Consider the following 25182-nt stretch of genomic DNA (forward strand, 5'->3'; position numbering starts at 1 on the left):
AAAGCAGGAACACGGGAAAAACACGCTGGTTGACTTGAACATACAAGACGAACTGGCACAAAGAGACAGGGAACACAGGGATAAATACACCGGGGAAAATAAGCAACCCCTGGAGGAGGTGGAGACAATCACAAGGACAGGTGAAACAGATCAGGGCGTGACAGTACCACCCCCCTAGGGACGCCACCTGGCATCCTACCTGGGCGCATACCTGGCTGACCGGGGTGTCGGTGATTAGGTCCGGGTCCAGGATGTCTTTAGCAAGAACCCAGCACCTCTCCTCCGGGCCATAACCCTCCCAGTCAACCAGGTACTGGAAACCCCTGCCCTGTGGTGGAACCCTCAGGAGGCGTCTCACCGTATGCGCTGGCTGGCCATCGATGACTCGGGGGGAGCGATGGGCCTAGAAACAGAAGACTGTGAGACAAGGGCTTAATCCTGGACACATGAAAAGTAGGGTGAACACGGAGGGTACGGGGAAACAGCAGATGGACAGCAGTGGGACTAATGACTCTAGAAATGGGGAAAGGACCAATGAAACGGGGGAAAGTTTATGGGATTCTACCCGGATGGGTAGGTCAACCATACCATACCCCGAGTGGACAACCATACCCTCTCCCCGACAGCGAGGAGCCAGAGTCCGGTGGCGGTCCGCTTGTTGACGATACCTGGAGGTGGTCTTGAGAAGAGCCGCCCAAGCTCTTTTCCAGGTACGCCGACAGCGGACGAACATCTGGGCTGAAGGTATGTTGACCTCAACTTCTTGCTCTGGGAAGAGTGGGGGCTGATACCCCATGGAGCATTCGAAGGGGGATAGTCCAGTGGCCGAGCAGGGGAGAGTGTTCCTGGCATATTCCACACAGACCAGTTGCTGACTCCAGGTGGTGGGGTTAATGACAACAAGACACCGGAGTGCCATCTCCATATCTTGATTGGCTCGCTCCGACTGGCCGTTAGATTGGGGATGAAACCCAGAGGACAGGCTGACTGACGACCCGATAAGAGTGCAGAACGCCTTCCAGAACTGGGACGAGAACTGAGGACCCCGGTCTGAGACAATCTCAACCGGGAGTCCATGGATTCGGCAGACATGCTGCACCATAGGCTGGGCCGTCTCCTTGGCTGAAGGTAACTTCGGAAGAGGGATGAAATGGGCGGCCTTGGAGAATCTGGATGGTGGTGTTGCCATCTGACGGAGGAAGCCCAGTGACAAAATCCAGGGAAATATGGGACCAGGGGTGATGAGGGACAGGGAGTGGTTGTAGGAGGCCTTACGGAGCTTGCCGCGGAGTCTTACTTTGCGCGCACACCATGCATGCGGCGACGAAGGCCGAAATATCAGGAACCATGGTGGGCCACCAGAAGCGTTGACGGAGGAAAGCCAGGGTTTGACGAGTACCAGGATGACAGGTAAGCCTGGAGGAGTGAGCCCATTCCAGGACCTGAGACCGGTGACTTGCGGACCAGAGCCTCAATTCCCCAAACAACAGAAGCCGTCAAACAAGAGGCCTGGGAGGATGGTCTCAGATTCAGAGGGTGTGGCAGTGGAACTGTACAGACTGGATAGAGCGTCCAGCTTCGCGGTTTTTGACCCTGGGCGGTAGGAGATGGTGAAATTGGACCTGGTAATTAAAAGAGCCCAACGAGCTTGCCTTGGGTTGAGGCGCTTGGCAGTGCAGAGGTATTCTAAATTCTTAGGATCCGTCCATACCAGAAACTGATGTTCCGCCCCTTCCAGCCAGTGTCTCCACTCCTCCAGAGCCATCTTAACAGCTAGGAGTTCCCGGTTCCCAACATCGTAGTTTCTCTCCGCAGAGTTGAGGCGATGGGACATGAAGGCACAGGGATGAAGCTTTTGGTCCTGGACGGATTGCTGAGAAAGAACGGCCCCTACTCCCATATCGGAAGCCGCCAGGTTGCTGTAGCCCCGAATGAAACGACGGTGGAATGTGCAAATCCCAGAAAAAAGTTGTAGCTGCACACTGGACGTGGGCTGGGGCCAATCCACCACCACTCTCACCTTCTCTGGATCCATATGAACAATCCCCTCAACAATAATGTATCCCAGAAAGGAGATAGTGGAGCGGTGGAACTCACACTTCTCAGCCCGTACAAACAACTGATTCTCCAGGAGGCGCTGAAGGACCTGTCGAACATGGAGAATGTGTTCCTGGGCAAAACGAGAGAAAATCAGGATGTCGTCGAGGTAGACAAAAACAAAACGATTCAACATGTCTCGGAGCACATCGTTGACCAGGGCCTGGAAGACATCGGTCGCGTTGGTGAGTCCAAACGGCATAACAAGGTACTCATAGTGTCCACTGGCCATGTTGAAAGCTGTCTTCCACTCGTCTCCTTCAGGTATCCGCACAAGGTGGTAGGCATTTCAAAGGTCCAGTTTGGAAAAGATAGTAGCCCCCTGGAGAGGTTCAAAAGCTGAGGAGAGGTAGAGGGTACCGATTTTTAATCGTAATGTCATTGAGGCCCTGGTAATCAATACATGGATGCAGGGTCTTGTCTTTCTTCCCCACAAAGAAGAATCCTGTGCCAGCAGGAGAGGCAGAAGGGCGAACGCTCCCAACAGCCAGTGAGTCCTCGATGTACTCCTCTATGGCCTTGGTCTCAGGACCAGACAGAGGATATAGCCGGCCTCGAGGCGGTGTGGTGCCCGGAAGGAGGTCAATAGCACAATCATAAGGACGATGTGGAGGAAGGGAGGTAGCACGAGCCTTGCTGAAAACCTCCAGGAGGTCATGATACTCTGCGGGCACGGCAGAGAGATCCAAGCCCATACTTAACCCTGGAGGCAGACGTTTCAGAGAAGGCTGTGCCGCCTTTAGGCAGTGTTAATGGCAGAACGAGCTCCAACCCAGGATGGAACCCGTAGTCCAGTCAATATCTGGGTTGTGCTTCTGGAGCCAAGAAAAACCCAAAACAACAGGTATGTGAGGGGACTCAATGAGGAGGAGCTGAATTGACTCACTGTGATTTCCAGATACCCGCATATTAATAGAAACTGTGCTGTTTGTGACGCTACAAATGGAGCGGCCATCTAGTGCCCTGGCATCCATGGGAACAGAGAGGAGTTGAGTAGGGATACTTAGTTCTGATACCAAGGTAGCGTCCATGAAACTCTCATCTGCCCCAGAATCAATAAGCACCCGGAGAGACTGAGACTGGTCTCCCCACAGCAAGCTCACATAAAAGGAGTTTGGGTAATGGGACTTTAGAGGGTTCCCAGTCAGACTCACCAGAGTACTTGTACCTACTAAGGCTTCAGGTCTCTTTACTGGGCAGGTGGCTATGTAATGCCCTACAGCTCCACAATACAGACAACAATTGGAGCTTAGCCTGCGGGAACGTTCCCTAGGCGATAACCTAGCCCTTCCCAGTTGCATAGATTCTGGTGTATCAAGCTCACCCGTCATCAATGATTCTCGAGGGAGCTCGGGTGGCTTCGGATCCTCTCGGGAAAAATAGCCTTCGGGGACTTCCGGATTCCTTCGAAGATGAGCGAGCCACTGCGGATGAACGATTGTGACCTAAGCCAGCGATTGTGACCTCTCACTCCTGCGTTCCCTTAGACGTCCATCAATTCTAATGGTGAGGGTGATGAGGCAATCGAGGTCCACCGGTAATTCCCGAGCAGCTAGCTCATCTTTTATCACCTCAGATAGTCCGTGAAGGAAGGTATCGAAAACAGACTCCGGATTCCAGGCACTCTCAGCGGCCAACGTGCGAAAATCAACAGCCTAGTCTACCACACTACGGGAGTCTTGACGTAATTCAAGAAGATTTCGGGCCACCTCTCTCCCGGATACCGGAGAATCTAACACCTTCCTCACCTCTGCCATGAAATCCTCCAGATGACGACAAATGGCGGATTGTTGCTCCCAAACTGCCATAGTCCAGGAGAGCGCCCTTCCCGACATTAGCGTAATAATATACGGTATCTTCGAACGGTCCAAAGGAAACGAAGATGGCTGTAGCTCAAAAATAAGGGAGCAGTGAGAAAGAACCCTGGCAGGTACCAGAATATCGCTCCGGAGGAGGTAAGCGTGGTTCTCGGGGAGCTGGGGTAGGCTGTACAAACTCACCACTAATAGGAAAAAAGTTACTGGGTTGTTGGGGATTCTCAGAGGTGGCAGGCTGCCTATGAGCTAACTCCCTGATTTGCTCCATAATAGCCTTAAACCCTTGGTCATGGCGTTCCATCAGGGAACAAAGCCCTTCCAGAAGGTCCTGTAGTAGCTCCTCATGGTTCCCTGCAGGGCGACAGTGTGGCGGAGCTGGTCCAAGTCTGCTGGGTCTGTCATGGCCAGTTTGTACTATAAGGGCACGAGGCGAGACCCAGATGCAGACACGGGAGGCAGATGGTTTGAGTCTTTGATATTTATTATAATCCAAAAGAGTAGGCAAGAGAATGGTCGTGGACAGGCAAAATTTCAAAACCAGTTCAGAGTCCAGGCGGTACAGAGTGGCAGGCAGGCTCGAGGTCAAGGCAGGCAGAATGGTCAGGCAGGCGGGTACAGAGTCCAGAAACAGGCAAGGGTCAAAACTGGGAGGACTAGCAAAAAGAGAATAGAAAAAGCAGGAACACAGGAAAAACACGCTGGTTGACTTGAACATACAAGACGAACTGGCACAGAGAGACATGGATAAATACACCGGGGAAAATAAGCGACACCTGGAGGAGGTGGAGACAATCACAAGGACAGGTGAAACAGATCAGGGCGTGACAAAATTGTCAGAAAATCTGAAAATGGTGGTGGAAAATTGTGTTTTATTAAGACATAGTGGTGGGAAAGTAACCAATTGTCATATTTGAGTAAAAGTAAAGATACCATCATAGAAAATGACTCTAGTAAAAGTGAAAGTCATCCAGTAAAATACTACTTCAGTAAAAGTCTAAAAGTATTTTGTTTTAATATACTTAAATATCAAAAGTAAATGTAATTGCTAAAATATACTTAAGTATTAAAAGTAAAAGTATAAATAATAAATTAAATAATTAATAATTAAGTAAACCAGACGGCACCATTTAAAAAAACATTTTTACAGATAGCCAGGGGCACACTCCAACACTCAGGCATCAGGCATTTTTTTTGTGAGTCCCCCAGATCAGAGCCAATAGGGATGACCAGGGATGTTCTGTGTGTGAATTGGACCATTTTCCTGTTGTGCCAGGCATTAGAAAGGTAACAAGTACTTTTGGGTGTCAGGGAAAATGTATGGAGTAAAAAGTACATTATTTTCTTTTGGAATGTAGTGAAGTAAAATCAAAAGTTGTCAAAATTATAAATAGTAAAGTAAAGATAAAAAATACTTAAGTAGTACTTTAAAGTATTTTTTACTTAAGTAGTACATGACACCACTGTTAAGACAGTACACATATTTTTCTGTTTTTTCCCCCGCCATCTTGCCATTAAAACTAGTTAAGAAGGAAAATGATGCCTTTGCAGCCTGAATGGAGGATGCTTTATGTACGAGACGGTCCACGGGTGAAACAAGTGTATTACCGGGAATGCACATTAATCCTAGACGATAGTGCAGATCTAGCGAGCACTATTGGATGTCTAGGCTAGGCCTTGGTGTATTCTCTCTCCAGACCACTTCATCTCTCCATCCTCTCCAACTAAAGTACCATTAGGGCCTCTAACCCAGGGCCAAAGACATGCAGAGATACATCTCTTATAGAGATTATGCTGGGATTGAGCTACTCTCTGTGTGTGTGTGTGTGTGTGTGTGTGTGTGTGTGTGTGTGTGTGTGTGTGTGTGTGTGTGTGTGTGTGTGTGTGTGTGTGTGTGTGTGTGTGTGTGTGTGTGTGTGTGGGGTGTTATAGGGGGACAGGGGTGTTGCCTTTAGGGATTTTGCGTCGTACACTACCGTAGACTACTACTCGTCAGTCTATTCTTTTTCTGAGAAATTAAGGCTATTCCATGCGAGAAATTGCCAAGAAACTGAAGATCTCGTACAATGCTTGCAAAAGGGTTTTATAATGATCAATTAGCCTTTTAAAATGATAAACTTGGATAAGCTAACACAACGTGACATTGCAACACAGGAGTGATGGTTGCTGATAATGGGCCTCTGTACGCCTATGTAGATATCCCATTAAAAATCATCTGTTTCCAGCTACAATAGTCATTTACAACATTAATAATGTCTACACTGTATTTCTGATCAATTTGATGTTATTATAATGGACAAAAAATGTGCTTTTCTTTCAAAAACAAGGACATTTCTAAGTGTGTGTGTGTGTGTGTGTGTGTGTGTGTGTGTGTGTGTGTGTGTGTGTGTGTGTGTGTGTGTGTGTGTGTGTGTGTGTGTGTGTGTGTGTGTGTGTGTGTGTGTGTGTGTGCTGCCGTTGCGCCAAAGCCTCTGGATGCTTCCCCTGTGTAACACTACCCTGCTTTATGGTTTAGCAGGATGAGAGAAAGAATTGCATACAACTAAAGACTCGCCCTGTGTCTGCGTCAAAAGGCAATTATCTGCTATGAACACTGGTTATAGTATGAATATATATATATTATATAAATACCCCAGGATCAGACCCAGGCCCCCTTTCTGCAGCAGGGATCCATATTGCCAATGATCATGAATACTCCCCATCTACCTTCTACCTTCTCTGTGTCCTCTCTATTCAAGGAACATCAGGAACTAGCTCTTGGGTTGTCATGCTACATTAGGCTTTACTTTTAGTTGTTGCCATGTTGTCATGTTGTCAGGTGAATTATGTCTTGTATAAATGTTCTGTCTCTCTCTCTCTCTCTCTCTCTCTCTCTCAGGAGAGGGAGCCTCTGCGTGTGATCCCGCTGAAAGAGGTTCACAAAGTTCAGGAGTGCAAACAGAGGTCAGTGTCTTTTCCACTTTAGTCACTGAGCTGGACAGGTTGGCTATTGACGCTGACAGGCATAGTGCCAAAATGAACGGACATGGCATGTCTCCCAAATGGCACCCTATTCCTTATTTAGAACACTGTTTTTGACCAGGAATAGAGTGCCATTTGGGACACAGACATGGCTAACAACTGTAGCGTGCTCACAGATAAGAATACATGTTGGACATGGACCAACAGAGTGAGCTTACCGTCGCCCTTTGATGGCGGTGATTTCTGTCACTGGGATGTTTGAATATTATTGAAAGTGGTGTCATCTCTTTCCATCCAGTGACTTAATGCAGAGGGACAATCTATTTGAAGTCGTCACAAGCTCAAGGACCTTCTACATGCAGGTGGGACATTTTCTTTCTCAGGGTAATAGATGAATATATAGATTTCATTCCAGCCCAACTGACGAAGAGATACAGTCAGTGTTCCTTGCCATTGTCACACAGTGACCTCCTCCTTTTCTCTCTCTGTTTCCTACGTGTCTCCTCTTCTTCCTCCCCCTCCTCCCTTTCTAGTCGGACAGTCCAGAGGAGATGCACAGCTGGATCAAGGCCATCTCAGGAGCCATTGTGGCCCAGCGGGGGCCTGGACGCTCAGCTGCCTCTGTACGTATTCAGTCTGGGGCTGGGCCTGAGCCACTGGTCCTGCATACTGGTTCTGCATGGGACCAATAGGGTGTCGACACTTTAGTTGTAGCCAAGAATTGCAGAACACAAGTGGTTCCCCTAACCAAGGGCTTGATGGTTAGTTGGATCAGGTATGTTTGTGCTGGGTTAGAATAAATGCCTGCACGTCCTGTGGACCAGTATTGGAGACCTCTGCTCGGAGGGGAGATAGTTTACTGTCTCTGGAGGAAATGCATGTTTGAGTCTACATCCGTGTCTCTAGTTTCCAGATGATTCGGTCTGTTGAAGAGCAAACATTTAAAATTCGGTTTGAATGTAACCCAATCACCCACCCATCACCCCAGCTTACAAACTGGACATCACAGTTAGATTTCTGTTCCTGTGTGCCGCCTTGATTTTCCTAATTGTTTTGTTTCGTTTCCATGTCCTATTTTTGCATTGACATAATTATAGTACACAAGGCAGTATTCGATCTCTCCTCACAACCAGGTGATGCAGATAGATCCACACTTCAAACCCCCAACCAACGGGTACCCTAACTCACACACACATACACTCACACACACATACACACACACACACACACACACACATTCCACCCCAGCCCCTCTCCTGTTCTATCTCTAATCCCTTCCTCTCTCAGCCGGAGCGTCTTCCCCTCCCCCCTCCTCCTCCCGTTCTCTCTCTTCTAATGAAGATGTGCACTACTGTGTTCTTGCAGATGCGTCAGGCCCGTCGGCTGTCGAACCCTTGTATACAGAGGTATACATTCCGCAATGGTGAATGCAGCACGTATGTGAGCTCCCGTGTCAGTCAAGCAGCTTCCTCTGTTTGTTTTGCAGACGTAGTCCTAGGTTGCATCTGAAATGGCACCTTTTTTCCTATTTAGTGTACTTCTTTGGACCAGGACCCATAGGGAGGGCTCTGGTCAAAATAAGTGCACTATATACGGAATTGAGTGCCATTTCAGACACAGCCCTAGTCTAATGTAGTGGAATGGAGCTTTGATGATTGCTTAATCCCCTCTGAAACTCTTAAGCAAGCCCATTTAATAGATAGACTTCCATCTCATGCTTGAGTGCTGATCATTAGCCCCTCTCCCTTCTCCATCCTAACTGGTCTGGACAGGCATAATCTAATCTGCCATTGATTGGTCAGACTAACTCGCCTGGTCCACATGACCTCACTCCTCCTGCTCCTTCCGGAGCTTAGTATGGTCTGGTCCTGACCAGGCTTCTTTGAAAACCCCCTCCATGTCATTGTTGGTTTTCAGTACCTTCTGCCTTTTCTTCCTCCATCCTCATCCGGCAGGTAGCCTAGTGGTTAGAGCGTTGGGCCAGTAACCGAAAGGTTGCTACTTTGAATCCCCGAGCTGACAAGGTAAAAATATCTCATGCTGCCCCTGAACAAGGCAGTTAGCACACTGTTCCTAGGCTGTCATTGTAAATAAGAATTTGTTCTTAACTGACTTGCCTAGTTGAATAAGAAAATCCCACTTTAATGCATTTATAACTGATTTTGTGACCTCCAGTCTGCGTGTCTGTTCCTTTATACAGATAATACAAGAAATTGCAAGAAATTGCAGGAAATTATTCTATATAGAACCGTCTTGCGTCGTCACTGGGTTCCAATGTAGCTTGGGAAGCTGTAGTGAAGTAGCCTGTAGTACAGTTACCGGTAGCTGCTAGCTAGGTCTGGTAGCTGCTAGCTAGGTCTGGTAGCTGCTAGCTAGGTCTGGTGATGCATGTTCCCCCACCTCTCCTAGAAACACACACAGCAATCTATATCTTATATCTTCATTCATTCATTCATTCATTCATTGGCTTCAACATCTTACACTTGCCAACTTTGAGACTTTTTAACATTGCCACATTGTTTTTATAGTCTCTTGTTACTAGCACTGGCTGCTAAGGGGAGGACGGCTCATAGTATTGGCTGAAAGGAAGTGAATAGAATGGCAACAAACACATGGAAACCACATGGAGTTCGATTCCATTGATTCCGTCCCAGTCATTACTATGAGCCCGTGCTCCCCATTTAAGGTGCCACCAGCCTCCTGTGATGTCTAGTAGTTTGAAGCCTCTCATGTTCTCTAATGACCCAGTAATACTGTGATTTCATGTCAACATGTCCTCATGCACCCCACCCCTTCAACACATACTTATGTTCTCCGAGCTCTACTCATCTATTCTAAATGTCATCCCTCTGCCCATTTTTCCTGGATTCTCGTGCTGTGTCACTTTTTCCATCTATCACTTCCTCATCATCTAATATTTTCACGCCCTTGCTAAAACTAGATACTCCTAAACAGTTTTTTCGCTCGCTGTAACTGGTCATCTTTTCACTAACTTTTGGGCATCTGTTTTCGTTGTTGTGTCTTTTCTCCCTGTCGTGTTTTTCAGAGATTAAAATGTGACAGTGAGTTACTAACATTCCCCAAGTGAGCTCTACTGTACCATCCCTTCTGCTGCTGCTGCTGCTATTCTGCTTCCTCTTCCTCCAACTACATCTGCTGCCTTTGTTTCACTCCTGCTTCCACTACTGTAACCCTTTGCACCAGCACCACTGTACTACTACTATTACTACTACTACTACTACTACTGCTGCTGCTGCTGCTGCTGCCCTGCCACCCTGTGCCACTGCCCTCACTACAGCACTGTGACTGACCTGACTGAGTCCCCTGCGTCCAGTGCTTCTGAATCTGAATGACTTTGTCCCCCTCCTCCGTCCGTTCCCTCAACCCCTCCCTCTCCTACACTATGCAGGAGCACAGCGACCACTCTACCACCAGCATCCCTTCCAGCTTCTACTGCAGCAGCAACCACGGGGGACCCCCCACCCCTCGCTCGCCCGTCCAGGCAGAGCCACCCTACCCCCAGCCCCAGGGGGGCCCGGGCCCTTACCTGGGACAGCCAGGACTTCATGGGCCTGCTGCCCTGGCGAGGCCACCCGGGGGCACCACCACCACCCCGCTCCCGCCTCTCCCTCCAGGAGACCCCTCGCCTGTCCAAGTGAGCACCTCGTCCCTGTACCACACCAACGCCGACCGGGAGGACCTGTCGCCATGGAGACGGCGCAGCGAAGTAGAGGGCGACCAACCGGAAATCTCCACCCTCAGCTTCGAGGACTCAGACCTGCATGTCAGCCAGGTGTGAGCCTCTAGTCTAACCCCTGAACTTTGACCCCTAACCCCTGCCTCACAGGACACCGCAAGCTCTCACCCATAACCCCACTCCCCCATTTCCTCCACCACCTGTCCTTCACTCCCCATGCACAGAACCTGCTCATTGGATGTGGATGCAGGTGGATTCACACTGACACAAAGGGGACTGGACAGTTATCACCAACGACAAACGGAAAGCCAATCAAAAGTGACCAAAAAATGGAGCTGAACCAATCAGAGCCAACCTGGCCCTCAGGAAGACAAGAAGTGGTCCCTGGTTGTGATTGGTGATCGTCTACTCTACCCCTGTATCGAGAGCTTCTCTTAACACAGCCAATGGCGTGATGTGTCAGGGCAAGGAGACCTCGTCAGGTGTTTGGTTTTAGTTCAGTCTCTTTCGTTGTTGGTATTTCTGTTGGGTGTTGCTCTTTCTCTTTTGTTGTTGATATTTCTGTTGGGTGTTGCTCTTTCTCTTTTGTTGTTGGTATTTCTGTTGGGTGTTGCTCTTTCTCTTTTGTTGTTGATATTTCTGTTGGGTGTTGCTCTTTCTCTTTTGTTGTTGATATTTCTGTTGGGTGTTGCTCTTTCTCTTTTGTTGTTGGTATTTCTGTTGGGTGTTGCTCTTTCTCTTTTGTTGTTGGTATTTCTGTTGGGTGTTGCTCTTTCTCTTTTGTTGTTGATATTTCTGTTGGGTGTTGCTCTTTCTCTCTTGGTGTTGGCATTGTGTGGTATGATTCAATAACATCATCCCCTGTCCATTATCTAAAGAGGTTACTGATTTGGCTTACTCTGCTGAGAAACTCACTGCTCACGTTTCTCCACCTTCTCCTCCTTCCCCCTGACGTCACGTGATTTACTGTTATCAGGGTTGTTGGGCCTAATTTAAAGAGGCGCTAGATGTTATTTTTATTGATAGTTATGTAAACGAAAAAGTTGTAACTGTCGACAATGAGACAACCCCACTCATAAACACAATGGTTTCGATTTGTATGTACTTTTAAGATGTTAGATATATTTGCTTTTAAGCTGACCATTTAGTTTTTATCCAAAGCATGCCGTTATGGAAGCACTTAATGAAATATGAAACCAAAATCTTAAAAATAACCTGTTGAAATTCCGTGCACCATTCTTACTTTCAGGTGTTTTTTGGAGTGAGTGGGTCTTGTGTATATTTCTGTTTTTAGTAATCCTTTAGAAATGCTTTGAGTCCTTATATTCTAATGAAAGTTACACCTGTTGTGTTCGTTCAGACTCTCTCTCTCTTTCTCTCTCAATCAGTCACACACACGCACACACACACACACACACACACACACACACACACACACACACACACTGTCACACCTATGTGTTTTGCCAAATTTAAGTCCTGCACTGTAATGTTATGTGCCTGTCAACGTTAGCATGCATTTGTATAGTGACTTCTCCCTCAGGAGGACAGATATGCACAGTACAGTACAATACATCTATAGGCCTGTGGGTAGGGCCTTTCAACTGGCACTTTGTGGATACAATGTGGGCAGATAATCTGCCTGCTACACTTGATCTGTTTTATGGGTGTTCCTTTGACGTCCTCTTCTCTTTTCTACTGTATGAGTACTGTACTACTTTTCTCAATGCTGTGACTGTTTGTTTGTGTGTCTGTGGGGGAGACATAGGGTACCTGCGTTGACAATATGGTGGAAGACGGGAGGAGGGTTTGACCTTTGGCCTCAGCTGTGTGCTCTTCCTGTTTTTACTGTGTTGCCCAACTCTTACTGTAATAGCTGCTAAAGTGCCTGCGTTCTTTCTATAGAGGAAAAAAACAAGAAGCTATTTTGACCCTTTTAATTGTGTACCTGATGTTCTTAAATCGTGTGCATTATTTATTAAGTGGAGTTTGAAAATAAATCAATGGATTCAAGTTGGTGTGACTTTTTGCTTCATGTTTGATTTGACTCAAATCATGTAAATAATGTAATTTTTGTGTTGGCTGTAGATTGGCACTATGTACTGCTGAAGGAAATAACTACAAGTCCTTATTTGATCAAATATTTGTATTCCATTCAATACAATGTCTACTATGTTCTTTTGTAACCCCACATTTTCCAGCATGTAACTAGATTGCATTTAGAGGTGTCACCAATTTACAGCATTAACAGTTGCCACTTCAAGGCCTGGTAAGACCATAGGAAAGAACCCGGCAAAGCAGGGTTCTAGCGCCATCTATTGGCATTGTTTATAGGCATCTATGGTCAACAGATGGTTGATAGAGGTTTACTGTCAATTGAAAATATTTGTATTATTAATACATCTTAACCTAAAGTAGCAGGCGTAAAAAAATATATTTAAAAAAATCCTGAGTGGCGTCCCCACATCCGTTTTTCAGGGGAAACGGAAGTTAGGTTGAAAATACTGTATCCCTGAAAACGGGAAAAATACGCTTTCTACCGACCCCATAGAGAGTGAATACATCTAAATATTTAGTAAATATCTATCTCATTCACCACTGTGTGGTCTTAATGTGAATCCCATCAGTATGAATGATCACAGCGTCATCATACCCCTAAGGTTGCATCCAAAATGGCAGCCTATTCGCGGTGGCAGGTAGCCTAGTGGTTAGAGCGTTGGGCCAGTAACCGAAAGGTTGCTTGATCAAGTACCTGAGCTGACAAGGTAAAAATATGTTGTTCTTCCCCTGAACAAGGCAGTTGTTTCTAGGCTGTCATTGTAAATAAGAATTTGTTCACAACTGACTTGTCTAGTTAAATAAAGGTTAAATAAAAAATTAAAAAATCCAAATATAGTTTGACAAGGGCCCATAGAGATCTAAGGGAAAGTAGTCCACAAAACTCTGCCTAAACCTGGAGATGGTCTGTCCCTCACACTGAGCAGTTGGCGAGAGCTATCTGTTGTGACTGAGAGGCCCCTGGTTTCTCGTAGGAAAAACCAGCTGGAATACATTGTGCCCTCGGAGCAGGCCAGGCATGACTCATGGACACAATGTTATGATGCATAGGTATAAGGAAAGAAATCCTGCTCTAAAGCTCTTGTTTGGATTGGGAACAAAATGGCACTCCTCTGCTCCCATTTGAGTCTCATTAAACGAACATACTTCCAATAAAAACACAGAAATAACAAACTGCTTAAACGTATTGGAACGGGTTTCCGAGAGTTTGGATGTTACTGGGAGGGAATGAGTTCAGCCAGTGCTTGTTGTTGCAGCAAATTAGATTCAGGACCCAACAATTGGAATCTGTCTCCATTGTTGAGTTCAAGTTTGAATAACTCTGACTTTGATTCAAAGGGACATTCGTAGTGCTTCATTAGAACTTGTAAGTTCACACTTAATGGGCTTGTATTGAGAACGATGTGCTTGCCAGAGAGTGTCACTCTAACGAACACAAACTGGAAAGAACCCTCTGGGAAATCTATCTATATTGATGACTGCAGTGAGTACAGTTGACCTTGGTCAGGACATGGGGAACTAGGGACCTAGACATGCAGGCTGGACACCACCGTGTAATGATGCTGTGAAGACCGCAGGTCTCTGACCACTGATCCCAGGTCTGTTCTGCTGGCCCTTGGCTGTCAGGGGCAGTTGTACGCATCAGGTGTGTTCTGATCCCAGGGCCTGTGCCGGAGATTGATGATGTCAGCAATGATGACATGGCCCCTAACGGAGGCCTCTAAGTGAGTTGAGGATAACATAAACAGCTGGAAGAACTCTGTAACCACAGCAGAGCCTCCATGGTCCAACCCAGTGCCTATGAATGGCTGGGTCCAGCTCAAGATCATCCTCATTTTTCTGGGGTGCTTTCTCCACACTGGTTCTGGGTGCCTAATGGAGATCTCACTGAGGGAGTGGTTGGAGCCTAACGTCTGCACAGCCAGAGAACACAGCAAGCTTCCCTTCTTCCCTCCCTCCCTCATCGATTCATCGCGGTGCCAGAATATGTTAAGTAACCACATAGTTATTTGTGTGTGTGTGTGTGTGTGTGTGTGTGTGTGTGTGTGTGTGTGTGTGTGTGTGTGTGTGTGTGTGTGTGTGTGTGTGTGTGTGTGTGTGTGAGTGCGTGCGTGCATGCGTGCGTGTGTGTTCCAATGTAATGGTGCAAAAGTGCAACTAAATATTATAGATATACTTCTACATCTTTTGCAGAAATATATGCATTAGACTGGTTCTGAGAAACTCCATGCATTACAGTATATGTGACATAAGCAACTGTGGATCCTTGATAAGCACTATATAAAACAAATGTGTTATTATTATCATCATTATTATTAGACGTTTCCTGCTCAACCAATCACTGCTTTGCATGCCTGGCTTCCAGTTTCTTTTTTCACATCTCCCATGGTTCAAATTAGGAGAAAGACACAAACAGCCCAAATCCCCCACCACCAAAATAATGTATAAAACAAAACAGAGTAGTTCAATTATCCTGAAATGGTAAGCTCTCCACTCTGTCATTGCATTGCTGCAATTAACTTAATTCCCCCCACGTGTATTATTTATTTCCCGCTGTAAAAATAATAAGCACTCCCAGATTAAATTGAAAGTGAACAATAAATGTTACAAGAGATGATGTAAGTTTGGCAACAATGTCAGGTAGCCTAGCGGGTGGGTAGTTAGCCTTGCGGGAAGTTAGCCTAGCGGGTGGCAGGTAGCCCAGCAGGTGGCAGGTAGCCTAGTGGGTGGGCAGTTAGCCTAGCGGTTGGCAGGTAACCTAGAGGGTGACAGGCAGCCTAGTGGGTAGCAGGTAGCCTAGAGGTTAAGAGCTTTCGACCAGTAAACAAAAGGTCACTGGTTTGAATCCCAGAGTCAACTAAGTGAAAAATCTGTTTGTGCCCATGAGCAAGGCACTTAACCCTAATTGCTCTGGCTAAGAGTGTCTGCTAAATGACTAAGAAACTCTGGCTCACAGAGTTCCAACTCTGGCTTTGGAACCAACTGTCTACTCTATGCACCAACGCAGACCTACAGTGCCTTGCGAAAGTATTCGGCCCCCTTGAACTTTTCGACCTTTTGCCACATTTCAGGCTTCAAACATAAAGATATAAAACTGTAATTTTTTGTGAAGAATCGACAACAAGTGGGACACAATCATGAAGTGGAACGAAATTTATTGGATATTTCAAACTTTTTTAACAAATAAAAAACTGAAAAATTGGGCGTGCAAAATTATTCAGCCCCCTTAAGTTAATACTTTGTAGCGCCACCTTTTGCTGCGATTACAGCTGTAAGTCGCTTGGGGTATGTCTCTATCAGTTTTGCACATCGAGAGACTGACATTTTTGCCCATTCCTCCTTGCAAAACAGCTCGAGCTCAGTGATGTTGGATGGAGAGCGTTTGTGAACAGCAGTTTTCAGTTCTTTCCACAGATTCTCGATTGGATTCAGGTCTGGACTTTGACTTGGCCATTCTAACACCTGGATATGTTTATTTGTGAACCATTCCATTGTAGATTTTGCTTCATGTTTTGGATCATTGTCTTGTTGGAAGACAAATCTCAGTCCCAGTCTCAGGTCTTTTGCAGACTCCATCAGGTTTTCTTCCAGAATGGTCCTGTATTTGGCTCCATCCATCTTCCCATCAATTTTAACCATCTTCCCTGCCCCTGCTGAAGAAAAGCAGGCCCAAACCATGATGCTGCCACCACCATGTTTGACAGTGGGGATGGTGTGTTCAGGGTGATGAGCTGTGTTGCTTTTACGCCAAACATAACGTTTTGCATTGTTGCCAAAAAGTTTGATTTTGGTTTCATCTGACCAGAGCACCTTCTTCCACATGTTTGGTGTGTCTCCCAGGTGGCTAGTGGCAAACTTTAAACAACACTTTTTATGGATATCTTTAAGAAATGGCTTTCTTCTTGCCACTCTTCCATAAAGGCCAGATTTGTGCAGTATACAACTGATTGTTGTCCTATGGACAGAGTCTCCCACCTCAGCTGTAGATCTCTGCAGTTCATCCAGAGTGATCATGGGCCTCTTGGCTGCATCTCTGATCAGTCTTCTCCTTGTATGAGCTGAAAGTTTAGAGGGACGGCCGGGTCTTCGTAGATTTGCAGTGGTCTGATACTCCTTCCATTTCAATATTATCGCTTGCACAGTGCTCCTTGGGATGTTTAATGCTTGGGAAATCTTTTTGTATCCAAATCCGGCTTTAAACTTCTCCACAACAGTATCTCGGACCTGCCTGGTGTGTTCCTTGTTCTTCATGATGCTCTCTGCGCTTTAAACGGACCTCTGAGACTATCACAGAGCAGGTGCATTTACACGGAGACTTGATTACACACAGGTGGATTCTATTTATCATCATTAGTCATTTAGGTCAACATTGGATCATTCAGAGATCCTCACTGAACTTCTGGAGAGAGTTTTCTGCACTGAAAGTAAAGGGGCTGAATAATTTTGCACGGCCAATTTTTCCGTTTTTTATTTGTTAAAAAAGTTTGAAATATCCAATAAATTTCGTTCCACTTCATAATTGTGTCCCACTTGTTGTTGATCCTTCACAAAAAATTACAGTTTTATATCTTTATGTTTGAAGCCTGAAATGTGGCAAAAGGTCGAAAAGTTCAAGGGGGCCGAATACTTTCGCAAGGCACTGTATAAACTTCCAACTGCACTGCTGTCTCCCTGTAAAACTTTAGACTCACTTCCATAACAAAGAATTACACTTGCTTCGTCAGCACTTGGTAGAAGCTTCTTAATCAATTTAATGGACCAGCAACACTTCAGCACCTAATAAGATAAATGGTAGAGCTCAGCTGGATCTTTTGCCCACTAGTACGGTTCAGGATAAAGGACAATGTGTTCCCACAGAAAGATGGCTCTCTACAGCCAGCTGTGGTTAACCAACACCCCCAACCACTGCCAATATATTTTGGGGACAGGACAATGACGATTAGGAGTGTTGTGGTCAGATTTTAATCAAGTAAAGAACATTGTCTCTTGTGGCTAATGTGGCTTTCTTTGACATCCAGCACCTGTGGTCTGCAGTATTACTGTACTGTAGATCTTTCTCCCTCAAACTGCTGCTGGTTCTTGTTTCTCAGCTGTAATGGGGATGTACTTCAGCACTGGCAGCAGCATGGCATGCACCAGGAATGTGGAGGATGAACAGGATATGTCCTGGACAAGGGTGGGGAACGAGATAACTTTTTTTGACACCACACTCCAAAAAGCAAGTTCTGCAGGCTCTAGTTTTGTCTGATCTTGATTATTGTCCAGTCGTCTGGTCCAGTGCTGCAAGGAAAGACCTAGTTAAGCTGCAGTTGGCCCAGAACAGAGTGGCACGTTTTGCTCTTCATTGTAATCAGAGGGCTGATATAAATACTATGCATGCCAGTCTCTCTTGGCTAAGAGTTGAGGAGAGACTGACTGCATCACTTCTTCTTTTTATAAGAAACATTGTGTTGAAAATCCAAAATTGTTTGCATAGTCAACTTACACACAGCTCTGACACACACACTTATCCCACCAGACATGCCACCAGGGGTCTTTTCACAGTCCCCAAATCCAGAACAAATTCAAGAAAATGTACAGTATTATTTAGAGCCCTTATTGCATGGAACTTCCTTCCATTTCATATTGCTCAAATAAACAGCAAATCTGGTTTCAAAAAACAGATAAAGCAGCACCTCGCGGCACAACGCCTCTCCCCTATTTGACCTAGATAGTTTGTGTGTATGTATTGATATGTAGGCTACGTGTGCCTTTTTAAAAATGTTCTTGTCTAGAGCTGTTCTTGTCTAATGATGTTCGGTATTATGTTTCAGGTTTTGTGTGGACCTCAGGAAGAGTAGCTGCTGCTTTTGCAACAGCTATTGGGGATCCTAATAAAATACCAAATACTTCAAGTCAAAACCCTGTTTGTTCTGCTTGTGGTGTCTCGGCTGGCAGAAATATCATTATAAACTGGGTGGTTCGAGCCCTGAATGCTGATTGGCTGAAAGCCGTGGTATATTGGCCATATACCACCCGCCTTATTACTTAATTATAGAGCATTGCAATTTAACCATGCTGAAATGACCTCCCCCTGGCTGATATAAGACATTCATAGTGTCTTGTCCCTCCAATGAACACAAACGTTTTTACTTATCAACATCCACAGTATTACATAAGCTACAGTAAAGTAATGTTTCTGCTGGTGGTAGCCAAAACCACGAATAGAGCAGAGCTGTGCTGATGGGAATGGGTTGAGACTCATTCGTTTTGTGGGCCATTTGGAGTGTGTCTATGTGTTGATGATGGGGCTGTGAAAGGCGAGCGGGCGTGACTCATACGTGCTGGACCAGCCAGGTTCGGAAGACATGGATGAGGGGATGGAGAGGGGGATAGAGAGGAGTGGAGGATGTTTTCCGGAGCTCTGTTTGACTCCCCTCCAGCATCACTCACATCATAAACTGTGATGAGATGTCGAGGGTCCCATAAACGATCCCTGAACATGCCAGTGGGTCTCAGACCAGCAGCACTGTGTGAGTTCTCTTAAGCTAGGCCCTATAGGACGCTCCGATTCAGTCAACTCTGACACTCGTTGATGTTAGTTGTTTTCTGTAGTGGCATCCTCGAGAATCTAATTGTGATCATACTTGACAATTTCCTGTCACAATCTGTCAGATTAGATTTATAACAAAATTATAATAAATATTTTTCTATTTAGTTATTCATATCCTACAAGTGATCAACACAGCTCCCAAACACTCCCAATGCTCTCACTCCCAGTGGCTATGAGAAAAGTGAAGAGTGGGCGGTTTCTCCAGCATAACTGCCTGGGAGTTAGTGTTACATTCACTGTAGCTGTCGTCACTTAAACCAACATGAGCGAGCTCTTGGTGTTCCTGTTCCCGTTCACTGTTGTTCCTGTTGCCTTGGGGCGGCAGGTAGCCTAGTGGTTAGAGCGTTGGGCCAGTAACCAAAAGCTTTCTAGATCAAATCCCTGAGCTAAAAATCTGTTGTTCTGCCCCTGAACAAGGCTGTTCCTAGGCTGTCATTGTAAATAAGAATTTGTTCTTAATAACTTGTCTAGTTAAATAATGGTTAAACAAAAAAAAAGTTGTCAATCATACTAAAAGCCTCGGTCATGGCTAGAAAGAATACAGCTTTTGTCAAATGAATATCAAAAGTTTAAACATTTTTGCTAACCCTAACCCATTTCCTAACCTTAACCTAATTCTCCTAACGTGCTACCATAATTATCCTAACCTGCTGCGTAAATTCTTCTAACCTGCTAAATAAATTGTAATCTGGCAAAAGCTGTATCCCATTTAGTCGCAATGAGAGTGGTAATAGCAACAAACACAAAACCAGAGTTAGGCTCACAGCACCCTTGGAAATGATGCATTGTGAGAGAGAAACTCTTCAAAGACCATTGCAAGCATCTGTCGTTTAAAGTGCATTAGGATTTTGGGGTATTCGATCAACCCATTCCAAACAGCACATGGAAGTGATTATATTTGCTTTTGGATTCCAGTACGGTGCCATGGAATACTGACGTAGAGATTAGGGTTCTCAGAATCATGCAATAACATTAACGGACGTAACATGCTGTAGGCGTATGCCTGTCCCTTACCCAGACCCAGACCATCAACAAATCAACGACTGCAACCACAAATCTTTGAACTGAACTATGATAACCTTTGCTTTCTCTTCATCCCTTTCCCGGCTGTAAATTCAACTTCTGAGGATTCTATCATTTGTTTTACACTGCACCAAGCATGTATAGTGGCTTTTGTTTTACGTAACCAGATTGTTGAACATTGATAGTCTGGCAAAGGAAAAATCAATGATCAAAGAGCATGCAATTGCTTTGGGCATCTTTGAATTTCCCCAACAATAATTAGGCCTAGTCCAGTGCAGTAATTGAATCTATACAACTCAGTTATATGCAGTGGAAAGTAATGGGTAGGCGATGCTACTATAAGAGCAAAAGTGTATTTCCATTTTTTCTTTGAACAACTGAATGAAGCAATGTATGATCAGTTTGAAATGAACTCAGGGTACATTCTGATGCTCTGACATAGCCTCAGGAACAGGGCGGGTGGAGGAGGCATATGTACTGAACCCTCTGCACGTCAGTAGAGCCCACCCATCGCCCGTCTTGTTTATATTGCTACAACGTGTTGTTGCCTTTATAAACTCTCCAACATCACAAAGGGAGTTACAGCAGCTTTGTTGTCTGACAGCAGTAGACCAACGAAGCTCAGTTTAGTGAAAAGCGACTCACATTTATGCAACGTTTATTATTTATGCAGATAAAACATTTTTGTAGAAACGTTTGAAAATTCGTTCTTTGACAACATTGCATAGTTTTTCAATTGAATATTTAACAATGTTTTGGTCGGTCATCTGCGCAACTTTTCTCCTTGCTCCTTTAGTTTGCGAGGCAAGAACCAAGCGATATGTCATCGGCTGTCCAGATAAATGTGACAAATCTCTATGTCCCCCGATCCCTGCGGACTGCATGGCCGGCGACATACTTGACCAATGCGACTGTTGTCCGGTCTGTGCGTCCGAAGAGGGTGAGGCATGCGGCGGCACAGGGAGATTAGGGGACCCGGAGTGCGGAGAGGGCATGGAATGCTCGATAACGGACGGGATTGGGGTGTCCGCCACGGTGAGGCGTCGGGGCAAAAGCGGTGTGTGCGTCTGCAAAGGTTCGGACCCGGTGTGCGGCAGTGACGGGGTGTCCTACCAAAACATCTGCGAACTGAAGAGAGTGAGTAACCGGGCTCTGAAGCTGCAGCAGCCACCGGTCATCTTCATACAGAGAGGAACCTGTGGCAAAGGTATTGGAATTCAACATAATGTATAACAAATTACTGGTTGTCTTGTTAAAAGCCTCAGCAAGTGCAATATTGTGCGTAAAACCATAATGCATAAAAGGTGTAGAAAAAAATAGAAAAAATATTATCCATTGAATTGGTCTGCGTTGAAATGTCATAATTGTTTGCTCAATTATACATCACATCTCCCGAAATAACATGTTACCGAGTTCAAATGGATATGTTTTACTGTAGCCTAGCACAGTGGTAGAGCCAGTATGTGCCAACATGTATAACAATCACACCCAACACATTTACCAGTAGCCTACGCTTAAACCAGATACAGATTTTGTGTCATACATGTTTTTCACAGGGAGATACTTAATTTGTTGGTTAATAACACATTTTACTTGTAGTTTGATTGACATTTCAATGGTTTGCCTTCGTGGCTGTTTAGGTTTTCTTCCCTGTCCATGTTATTTTGACTAATTAACCGGTAGGGCTTCACATGCCGACCTGAACATAGTAAACATACATCTGGGACACTCCATTTAGTATGATATGTTACATTTCGTATAGTATGTATTCATCTGTGGACGTCCATCATCCATGTCGTATGATATGTTACGAATTGCAATTCTTACAATATGTTACACATTTGCAAAATGTATGATATGTTGCTAATTCTAATTTGTTGTAGCTAACGTTATCTAGGTGGCTAAGTGGCTAACGCTAACGTTGTCTATCTATTGGTTAACGTTAACTAGGTTAGGGGTTGAGGTTAGCGGTTAAGGTTAGGAATTATGTTAAGGCTTAGCCAACATGCTAGTTGCAAAGTAGTAAGTAGTTGCAAAGTTGTCCTGACACGATTTGAACACGGAACCCTTGGGATGCAAGACGTGATACGTCTACCCATCCACCCCAACCAACTGCCCTACTTTAGTTTTTGCGTGAAGTAACTTTCTGTCTTAACTAACTATTGACACAGGGTCAAAATCTGTTGAAATCTAACAAGGCTTTCTTGGGAACTTGGTGTATGCAGTGTAAATAAATATTGTCTTTCTGCTCCTAGGATGTGTATAGTTGTGATGCTTGGCCTCAAGGTACACATTGAAAACACACACACACACACACAGCTATGTACACACCATTCACACCTGGATCATTCTGTGCCAGTCAGCTTTCTGCTACAGTACACTCTTGGAAATAAGGTGCTATCTAGAACCAAAAAGGGTTCCATCGGCTGTCTCAATAGGAGAACCCATTGAATAACCCTTTTTGGTTCCAGGTAGAACCCTTTTGAGTATCCAACTCCTGCTTCTCACTCATCACTCCCTCATTCTTCTCCTCCTCCTCTTCTTCCTCCTCCTCCTCCCTCTCCCAACTTTTGGACACAAAACCCCTTTCCAGATTTTGGGACTCTGTTTAGCACCTTCAGGTCAGAGGACTGGCTTACCTTGATACCTCAAAAATAGCTGTTTCACTCAATAACTGAGGACAGGATTGCTCAGCACTGAGTGAGGTTTCCAGGAGTTTCAGCCAAGCCAAAGATATGGTAGGACTCGCAATAATAAAGCCATTACATGAGCTGCTCCAACCTATGAAATCATAGCATCTGGACCTCATGAAGTCAGTCGATTGTATAACTTCTAAACAGATCAAGATCTAGGTCAAATTCTACAGTCATTGAGCCATGTTTTGTAGACCTGCTTCGTCATGAGGTGACTTGTTCCATATATACTGTATATGTGTGATTGACAGGCATGGATATAAAATCAACTAAACTCTGCCAGTAGAAAGTGAATGGAATGGTGTCTTAATACCTTTTGAATGGAAAGAAGGGTGAATAAAATCTCTAACAATAAGATGTTTTGTTGCTGGAGAGGTTCAAATCAAATTTGAGACATGTTTAGTTAATTGGTAGCTAAGTTAGTTAATACTATGTTAATACCTGTTTATTTATTTGCTCTTGATGATGCTCAGCTTTCTGTATGAGTGGCATGATAGAGAGTGCTGTGACAAACTGCTCCACAGCTGACAAAAGCTGTTCCAGACAGCTGTGTGATCTCGCTCTCTGTAGCCGATGTGAGTAAGACCTTTAAACAGGTTAACATAAGACCTTTGAACAGGTTAACATTCGCAAAGCCGCAGAGCCAGATGGATTACCAGGATGTGTACTCAGAGCATGCGCTGATCAGAGGGCAAGTGTCTTCACTGACATTTTCAACCTCTCCCTGACCTAGTCTGTAACACCTACATGTTTCAAGCAGACCACCATATTCCCTGTGCCCAAGAACACTAAGGTAACCTGTCTAAATGACTATCACCCCGTAGCACTCGCATCTGTAGCCATGAAATGCTTTGAAAGCCTAGTCATGGCTCATGTCGACACCATCACCGAAGACAACCTGGACCAACTCCAATTCTCATACCGCTCCAACAGATCCACAGATGACGCAATCTCTATTGCACTTCGCACTGCCCTCTCCCACCTGGATAAGAGGAACACTTATGTGAGAATGCTGTTAATTGACTACAGCTCAGAGTTCAACACCATAGTGCCCTCCAAACTCATCACTAATCTCAGGACCCAAGGACTGAACACAACTTCCTCTGCAATTGGATCCTGGACTTCCTGACGGGCCACCACCAGGTGGTGAGGGCAGGCAACAAAACATCCGCCACACTGACCCACAACACGGGGGCCCCTCAGGGGTGTGTGCTTAGTCCCCTCCTGTACTCCCTGTTCACCCACGTTTGTGTGGCCGCGCACGACTCCAACACCATTTGCTGACGACACGATGGTGGTAGGCCTGATCACCGACTACAATGAGACAGCGTACAGGGAGAAAGCCTGAGACTGGGCAGTGTGGTGCCAGGACAACAACTTCTCCCTCAACGTTAGCAAGACAAAGCAACTGATCGTGGAGTACAGGAAATGGAGGGCCGAGCATGCCCCCATCCATATCAACAGGGCTGTAGTGGAGCGGGCCGAGAGCTTCAAGTTCTTCGGTGTCACTAAGGAATTAACATGGTCCACACACACCAACAACTCTTTCCCCTCAGGAGGCTGAAAAGATTTGGCGTTGTCCCTCGGATCCTCAAAAAGTTCTACTGCTGCACAGTTGAGAGCATCTTGACTGGCTGCATCACCGCCTGGTATGACAACTGATTGGCATCCGACCACAAGGCGCTACGGAGGGTAGTCCGTACGACCCAGTACATCATTGGGGCCAAGCTTCCTGCCATCCAGGACCTCCATACCAGAGCACCGTCTAGGTCCAAAAGGCTCCTTAACAGCTTCTACCCCCAAGCCATTATTTTAAAGATTTTCTCTCTGTATTATTGAAATGCCTGTAAGTAAGCATTTCACTGTTAGTCTACACCTGTTGTTTACATGATTGGATTTGACCATCGCTCAGACACGTGCAAACATTGTGTCGATGGTTGTTTTTTCCATACCCTTTCAAATGTAAGGAGCTCACAACAGGGTAAACATTAGTTTAGTGATGAGCACGGCAGCCAAGGTGCACAAACACACTCACATAAACTCACTTGAAGTCTGGGGTTGAGCCTTGGCAACGTCAAGACGTCCAACATAATATTGGATGAGACAGAGTCAATGTGTGTTTGTGTGTGTGTGTGTGTGTGTGTGTGTGTGTGTGTGTGTGTGTGTGTGTGTGTGTGTGTGTGTGTGTGTGTGGCCCCAATGGTGGAACAAGCTCCCTCACGACGCCAGGACAGCGGAGTCAATCAC

General features: G+C 45.5%; 2 protein-coding genes across 6 annotated transcripts in view; both read left to right on the top strand.

Moving 5' to 3' along the window:
• The window catches only part of plekha1b (pleckstrin homology domain containing, family A (phosphoinositide binding specific) member 1b), a 39860-nt gene extending 27278 nt beyond the window's left edge, over positions 1-12582 (top strand). The window contains exons 9-13 of one of the 4 annotated variants that reach the window (XM_029705893.1): positions 6790-6854; positions 7171-7234; positions 7406-7495; positions 8238-8308; positions 10282-12582. In XM_029705893.1, coding sequence (XP_029561753.1) covers positions 6790-6854; positions 7171-7234; positions 7406-7495; positions 8238-8308; positions 10282-10531 — 540 coding nt within the window. In that variant the 3' untranslated portion in view covers positions 10532-12582. The other 3 variants (XM_029705901.1, XM_029705911.1, XM_029705886.1) reach the window with 3 other exon arrangements.
• Positions 12583-20781: 8199 nt separating this feature from the next.
• The window catches only part of htra1b (HtrA serine peptidase 1b), a 36554-nt gene continuing 32153 nt past the window's right edge, over positions 20782-25182 (top strand). The window contains exon 1 of one of the 2 annotated variants that reach the window (XM_029705922.1): positions 20782-21449. In XM_029705922.1, coding sequence (XP_029561782.1) covers positions 20993-21449 — 457 coding nt within the window. In that variant the 5' untranslated portion in view covers positions 20782-20992. The remainder of the gene's footprint in view (positions 21450-25182) is intronic. The other variant, XM_029705930.1, reaches the window with a different exon arrangement.

This window comes from Salmo trutta, chromosome 2, assembly GCF_901001165.1.
Source record: "Salmo trutta chromosome 2, fSalTru1.1, whole genome shotgun sequence".
Classification (NCBI taxonomy): Eukaryota; Metazoa; Chordata; class Actinopteri; order Salmoniformes; family Salmonidae; genus Salmo; species Salmo trutta.